This window comes from Dipteris shenzhenensis, chromosome 1 (assembly GCF_047967505.1).
Source record: "Dipteris shenzhenensis isolate YYH24624 ecotype China chromosome 1, Dip_SZ_1.0, whole genome shotgun sequence".
In the NCBI taxonomy this organism is placed as follows: Eukaryota; Viridiplantae; Streptophyta; class Polypodiopsida; order Gleicheniales; family Dipteridaceae; genus Dipteris; species Dipteris shenzhenensis.
In genome coordinates this window covers 18,545,416-18,552,479 of record NC_141596.1, presented here as the reverse complement: position 1 = coordinate 18,552,479, position 7,064 = coordinate 18,545,416, and the positions used below count along the sequence as shown (strand labels likewise).

General features: G+C 44.6%; 1 protein-coding gene across 1 annotated transcript; it reads left to right on the top strand.

The window, feature by feature from the left end:
- Positions 1-2,039: 2,039 nt before the first annotated feature.
- LOC147905495 (uncharacterized) lies at positions 2,040-3,751 on the top strand. Its single transcript, XM_087380220.1, has 2 exons — positions 2,040-2,862; positions 3,342-3,751. Exons 1-2 carry the CDS (start codon positions 2,435-2,437, stop codon positions 3,547-3,549), a joined length of 636 nt encoding a protein of 211 aa, XP_087236346.1. The 5' UTR covers positions 2,040-2,434; the 3' UTR covers positions 3,550-3,751.
- Positions 3,752-7,064: the final 3,313 nt, after the last annotated feature.

Below are 7,064 nucleotides of genomic sequence, written 5' to 3'. Positions count from 1 at the left end.
AAGTTGATATTGTATAGTGAACTTAACAAATATTTAAAAAAATTTACGTTAGAAACATGGTCAAACAATATACCATTTGAGCAAATCCTTACAAAAATACTCCAAGGTACAAAGTTGACAGCATGTGTAAAAACATTATCATGCATCTGTAATCTTTCTTATTTTGGGTTTTAAGGTAATTAAGACAACATCAAACAATATACCATATGAGCAGATCCTTGCGAAAATACCCCAAGGTAAAAAGTTGATATCGTACAATGAATTTAACAAATTCAAAAATTTTATCATCTCGAAAAAAAACATGGCCAATCAATATAGCATACGAGCAAAACCTAATGGAAATAGTCCAAGGCACAAAGTTGATAGCAAGTGTTAAAACAATTTTGTTCAAGCCACGCATCTTTAGTCTTTGGTTTTTGGGTTTCAACTAAATAGTTAATATTTATTAAAAGCAAGAATTATCTACATTGTTTACCATAGGACGATAGGAGAGGAGGGTCGGTATTGGGGAAGCCCCAGTGCGTGCACACACACACATAAGTCTCAGGAGTTCTACTAAATAGGAATCCGAGTGCAATCCAGCTCAAGTTATATCTTTGATTTCCTCTCAAACCAACGTGTGAATGTCTAAAATTTTGTTCGTCGTTTCTACACTAATACTTATGATTCCCTTTCGCTAAGGATATGGGGCATCGTTGCTGTTCTAGTGGATTATATATGGCAACTTTTTACATGTTTCTGTACTCGCAATCAGAAGAGGGTTATTGAGATGCAGGATTAAAGCATTCGGGAGTGTCCAAGCATTGAGTTTTCGCTGCCTAGTAACGGCTTAAGTGAGTTGGTCTGAAGGGATATCTTCGACCAAGGCTAGTAGTAGAAATCCGGCTATTTATCAATACACACTACTGTAGGAGGATATGTCTTACGTGCCCAAAGGAGTCGACCATGAGTCCTCCATAGGAGACGACTTTGCCAGCATTGGAGAATTTAAGCATCATCTCCATGCCAGTGTCTGCGAGCAACCCAACAAACACGATCATCAAGAGACCAGGAACCAATCCTAGCGTCTTGATGGCCGAAGGAAGGCCCATAATTCTAGCACCAACGACGCTGGGAGTCAGATTGAAAACAATGCTACTGAAAGAAGTGTCAGTGAATCCGTCATGAACGTGATCGAGGTGGGCTTTGGTAGGAAGGAGGGAAGATTTCTCAGTGAATCCGTCATGAACGTGATCGAGGTGGGCTTTGGTAGGAAGGAGGGAAGATTTCTCAGTGGGGGGGATGAAGGTTTGAGGTGGGGTCCTGGGTAGTCTCCGTTCATATACTTGCCCGCTGATCCGCCTCTAGTTTTCTCTTTCCTTAGCCCTGAGCTCGTTTCCTTCCTTTCCTCAATGGAATTCCTGATCATGAGAAGAGGAGCAAGCTACCTCTCTCTCAGAGCCATGTTTGCAATGAAGTGATACATTGGCTGGAATACATGAGGTGCGTGCCCAACTCGGCATCCTAGCTAACGAAGATAAGGTCGCAAAGGCAGATTCGGGAAAGAACAGAAAAAGCTATGGAAACGGCAGAAAAGAGACATACCTGAGCAGATGTGTTCGGGCACAGCCTTTGGTCTTCGAATTTTTGAGCAACGAGAGTTTGGAGCGACACTTTCTCCCACAAATTCTTCTTATGGTATTCTTCACAAGAGCTTGACAATGCATCAATCACAACGAGTTGTGCAAAGTTGGAACCTTTATATAGATTTATCATCAAAAGCGTGTGTATGTGCTCCTCATACACTCAATTAAATAAAAAAAAGCAAAGCTTTCCCAATCCACACCATTAGATCGTGAGAAAATCAACGTAGTGGGTTGATGAGAGCTCTTGAAAGCCAAACATCCCTTTAGGCGGCGTACCGTAATTAATGGGGGGAATGTGCATGTGATATTGTGATTGCGTGCATGACAAGCAAAAGGGATGCCTTTATAGACGCACGTGTGAGTTGTGTGTCTGGATGTGCCGCCCTTCACCAGCCACTGCACTCAACGACACGCACAATCTCACACAGCAATGCAGCAGCCGCTCTCTCAACCTCTGCAGCACGTAAATCCCCTCACCAAAAGCACCAAAAAGACTCACGATTCACCTTCAACTGCCCCTGTAAAACATAGCACTTGTCTTGCCTCGCCAATCCTTCTCATCAGACTTCACAAGTGGCAGCATGCTCCTCTTCGCTGTCGGCAACGGTACCCTCTCCCACAGCAGTAGCTGCCAAAGACCAGCGGCGCTGGCCGCATTCGCCCACATCCAAAAAAAAGGCTGTCTCCTAGCTCCTCATCAGCTGAAAGTCTCCAGTGATTGAAAGGCTCTGGCTCGTTACCGATTCTTCCGGCACCAGTTGCGCTTTCACGACAGACCCATTTACGCCTCCTCTTCCACAACACTCGCCATGCCATGCCTTCCCGATCCCACCGCTGGCGAACCACAAATCAAGCTTGGAAATGAAGCCTCCGTTCACCACCACGACGAGCATGCAGCTGCCGTAGCTGCATCTGCGCATGCTCATGATGCAGGAGCCTTAGTCCCCGATCACGGTGCTACCAAATCGAGCACACGGGACCCTCCTCACGACCTGCCTGACAGTCACTTAGACTTGGAGAAAGCGATCAGCGTAGCTGAAGCTGAGCTTTTCGACTTAGATTTGGGACAAGGCAGCGTCAAGAACGAAGAGGATGAGAAATGCAGGGTTTGCCATTTGGTTTTCGAAAGCGAACCGGGTGCTAGTGAAGCGATGCAGTTGGGCTGCAACTGCAAGGATGATCTGGCGATCGCTCACCGAGATTGCGCCGAAGCCTGGTTCAAAATCAGAGGAAACAGGTGCAAAATCTTTTACTTCCAACGCAATGCATTCGCCCGGCAGCTGTATCGTAGTTTGTCATGTTGTGAACCTCCCCTAAGGCCGATGATCTTGGCCCAGATGAGAAAGCAAATGTGTATAGTACTCGTACGAGTTTACTTCCAAATTTCCAAGGACACTGGAACCTTACAATTTTCATCTTTAACTATAGGTGTCTTGAGAACGTTTATATAGCCTTCACATGAAATTTCTATATGAGTTGACGCCGACAACGACCTTGCCCTGGAAACCTTCCAGGCGTGGCTTCGTTTAACACTAAATGCATCTTCAAAATATTGGGGCTTAGACTCTCATAAGAAAGATCAAGAATCTCAAGAAAAACGAAAAATAGGTGGGTAACACGCTCCCAAAGGGATGAGAACGAGAGGTTGTAGGTTCTGGTAGTTCAAAGCTCTTTGGAATAGTGTTCGTACGGTTTGATTAAGTTTTCTTATGACAGGATTTGTGAAATATGCGGTGCAACAGTGCAAAACGTCGTTGGGTCTGAAGACACAGGCTTCATGGAGCAATGGAATGATAGAGATGCCAGTACTCAGGCTGAGCCACCATCAAGGTGCTGGCAAAGTTTGTCTCTCTGCAATTTCTTCCTGGCCTGCATGGTGGTTACTTTCATCCTCCTCTGGTTGTTTCGGGTGACTATCACATAGATTAGTGTCTGCTATGTGACCCAACAAAAACATAGAATATATATATTCTGGGACAAGGTGGTCTACTGTAGGATTTTGCAAATCAGTTTTCCACTGTGTACATACCAAAGAAACCAACAAGTTCCATTATGTCTGCTTTTAAGACATTTTGCCATCGGAAAGTTGCTCACTATAGAGCTCAATCGATGACTTTCTTCTTTTACATACCCCCCCCCCCCCCCCCCCTTTGAATAGGAGTGTGGGTAGGGGCTGCAAGGGGGTTAGGGCTGACTCTCGTGTCCTCATCTTGAAGATGTTAAAAGTATGGTATTGTTGTTGTAGGGGAGTGAGGTGCAGGGGGTATACTGAAGACATTGAAGTATATTGAAGTATGGTAATATTGTGGACTCATTTCAAGAATAGAGGATGTCCGTATCTGAGGATACCTTTGTGTACCATTTTTCAGGTTGGGACATTGGTTAGTTTATTACAGTTATGGTGGATTTGAAGATTGCTCATGGGTGTTTAAACCAACCAAACCATGGACAGCCTCCTGTATTCATGAGACTGTTTATCGTCTAGTCCAGTATGCTTGTATAAATAGCACTTTCAAACGCACAAAATTTGGAAATTCCATTTGTCAAGTTTGCACTTACATGGAGGCGCACTCCCCAACTATAGCCATTTTATGTATATGAATATTTTATTTAAGGGGGTTTTGGGAAAATTGGATAACAAGGGATGGCGCAAGGATCACATTACTGGAAACAGTAACACTGTTACTAAATATTTTTTTGAAGGATGAAATGATTCTTGGGGTTAGATGTCACCTCCCTTCCTGTGAGCCCCATATGAGGAGGACAGAAGGAAAATGACTTGCAGCAGGCCTGGACTGAGGAAAAAGAAGAAGGCTGCATGTGGGCAGCAAGCACGCTGCCACGTGAGCACCAAGTATGGATTGTAGGGCTGCTTAAAAGGGCCGTATGGAGGGCTGTACAAGGCCCTGGAATATGGCTGGATGGCTGGTAGGAGCAGTCCCTGGAATGACCTCCAATAGAGGCCAGCAACAGATACAGGGCAAGAGATGGATCTGGTGAGCCTGGAAATGGTTGGTCAGTAAGCAGGTCGGCAGTACAGGGTTGGGTCTGGTCAGCCCGTTTGACCAAAATGGGTCAGTAGACAGACAGTCTGGTTGGCCAATTTGCAGAGCTTCCAAGCCCTATCTATGGAATTCAGAAAGTGCATCAGACTTGCAGATCACCAGCAGGGAGAAGAGCAATAAAGAGTGCATAAGAAGAGCTTATAGCCACCCCACTGAAGCTCTTGGAGGCTTTTGAATTCATAACAGATGGTCAAGAGGTTGTGATTCACAGCATTTGACTTGCATATTCTTTTAACCCTTCTTGTAGCAAGGGTTGAGGACTGCAGGAGCAAAAGAAAGGCAATGTTTTTAAATGATGGCTCAGCTGGCATCACTCCTAAGGTTGGAATCCATCAAAGGTACTAGGAAACATGAGGTAGCGTTTTGTCCTGCTGTGGTGTTGAAGAAATCATGAAGTATCATACTGCAGAGAAAAAGAAATGAAATTGTTTAAAAAGTCATTTTACTTTTGTCTTTGAGGAGTCTACGTCATGATGAGAAGCGGAGAAGCTGTTCTTATTATTCGTGGGGAAGGTGATACAATTAGAGGGATAATACTGCCTCTGGACTTTTATTTTCTGTGTACATTTTTGGTCTTAAGAACAACAAAAAATCTAAGTTTGTATGATTGGACATATTTTAGTCTTACAAAGGTATATATAATACTGCCTCTGGACTTGAACAAAAGCTTAGGAAGGCCTCATATATGGGTATTAGGGGGAACATCCCTGAGAAGAGTCTGTGTCAATGTGTTACTGTGTCTTTTTAGGCTTTGTAAAAATGCATACAGCTGGAGACGAGGGGTACAGATTTCTTAAATTACTTGTTGCTTGCTGTTTATAGTGTTTTCTGCTTACTTTGGACCCCCAAAACCCCTCCTTTTGTGGGCTCAATCTGGCCTCTTGTTTAGTGTTCGACCAAGTAGCAGGTTGCGTAAGTTATCATACCTCACCACCTTTTTGTCTATCAGAGCAATCATTTGAGATTTTAGAACCTTTCAAAACCCATATGGCAACTTATGCATGGGTACTTATGACAACATGAGCATAAGTTTTGCTTCTCTTTTACTCTTACGAGCAACAGGACCCATCTACGACGGGTTAGGGATCCCCCTCCATTAAGTTAAACCACCAATTTGAGAATACTGAGCCATCTAGGTGATGAAGAATTTGAATAGACGTCCAACTTCTTGCGAGTGACAAAGAATCACTCAGCTCAAGCTACTTGGCAAGGAAGATCAAAGCCTTCTTGAGGAACTGACATGATCCTTGTAGTGGAGGCTCTGTTAGAAATCGACCAACAGAGGGTACACACAGCAGAAGACTGATAGAATAGCCCAGGAACTCACACAGTGAGGTGTGGGGTGTGGAATCACAAACCTTGTAAACTTATGTGCATAGGATAGATGTGCAGACTCATCAATAGACAATGAACCAGCCAGATATAGAAACCACCAAAATAATATATCGTCCAAAGCTATGGACACAATACAAAAGAGATAGATCCAGAGTCCCTTAATGGTGTGGTCCTCTGATCTTACCACAAGGTACTTCTATCTTCCGGTTATCTCTAGACTCGAGCCCACGTGCTCCACCTGGAGCGTAAGGAGACTTTCTGTCCAGATCACAACACCTTGCTGCCCTAGAAGACAGCCAAGGTCCAGCCTCTAGGGAACTCAGTCTGCAGCACACCTTCCACTCTCCTTTACCCCCAGTGTGAGGCCCAAGGGAGTGGCTTCTGGCTGCTCCTGTCCACTCCTGCTCTTGCTGAATGGTTGGATGAATTATGAGGCCCAGGGCCTCTCCTTTAATAGGCCGAAGGCCTGGTCATAATAGCCGACTGGTCAGCCCTATTTTTGCCGACTCCCCAGCTTAAGTTGTGTTGGGAGCTCACTCTCTGCTTTGAGTTGTTTTGGGAGCTCACTCTCCACTCTTTGGCCTCAAATTCAATTCTGCTTAATCTATAAAAAACTGAGGCTCCTGAAAAGAAACGGCAAGGAAAACTTAGGGACGCGTTTGGAGAAAGGATTAGCAAGACAAATCCTCCAGTTTCAACCTTACCTAGGGTAGACACGATTTTCTCAATCTCTTTACTGCTCTTCCAAAGAATTCCATTGATGCAAAGCTCAAGAAACAATTATCAAGAGGGAACAGAACTTTTTCACACCTTGCCAAGTGAAGGGCATTCAGCTCCATAGACTTGAGCTGTGGGGTGGACTTAAGCTGTGGGTGGGCTCACTGCAGGCTCAGGAGCATCTTGCTTCTTTTAGCTACCTCCTTTCATCTCAGCAGGCTTCGGCCCTCCTCCGCTACGTCCATCCCTTCACTGTTTTTGTGGGTGGGCTTCTTGTCCTCATTTTCTTCCTAGAGCCTTAGAAGGGTATCACTCCACAGAC

Bases quoted from the DNA above. Each gene is read 5' to 3' on its own strand.
- LOC147905495 (XM_087380220.1), top strand. From the start codon at position 2,435: ATGCCATGCCTTCCCGATCCCACCGCTGGCGAACCACAAATCAAGCTT. The intron at 2,863-3,341 runs GTGCAAAATCTT...TTCTTATGACAG, and splicing joins TTCAAAATCAGAGGAAACAG to GATTTGTGAAATATGCGGTG.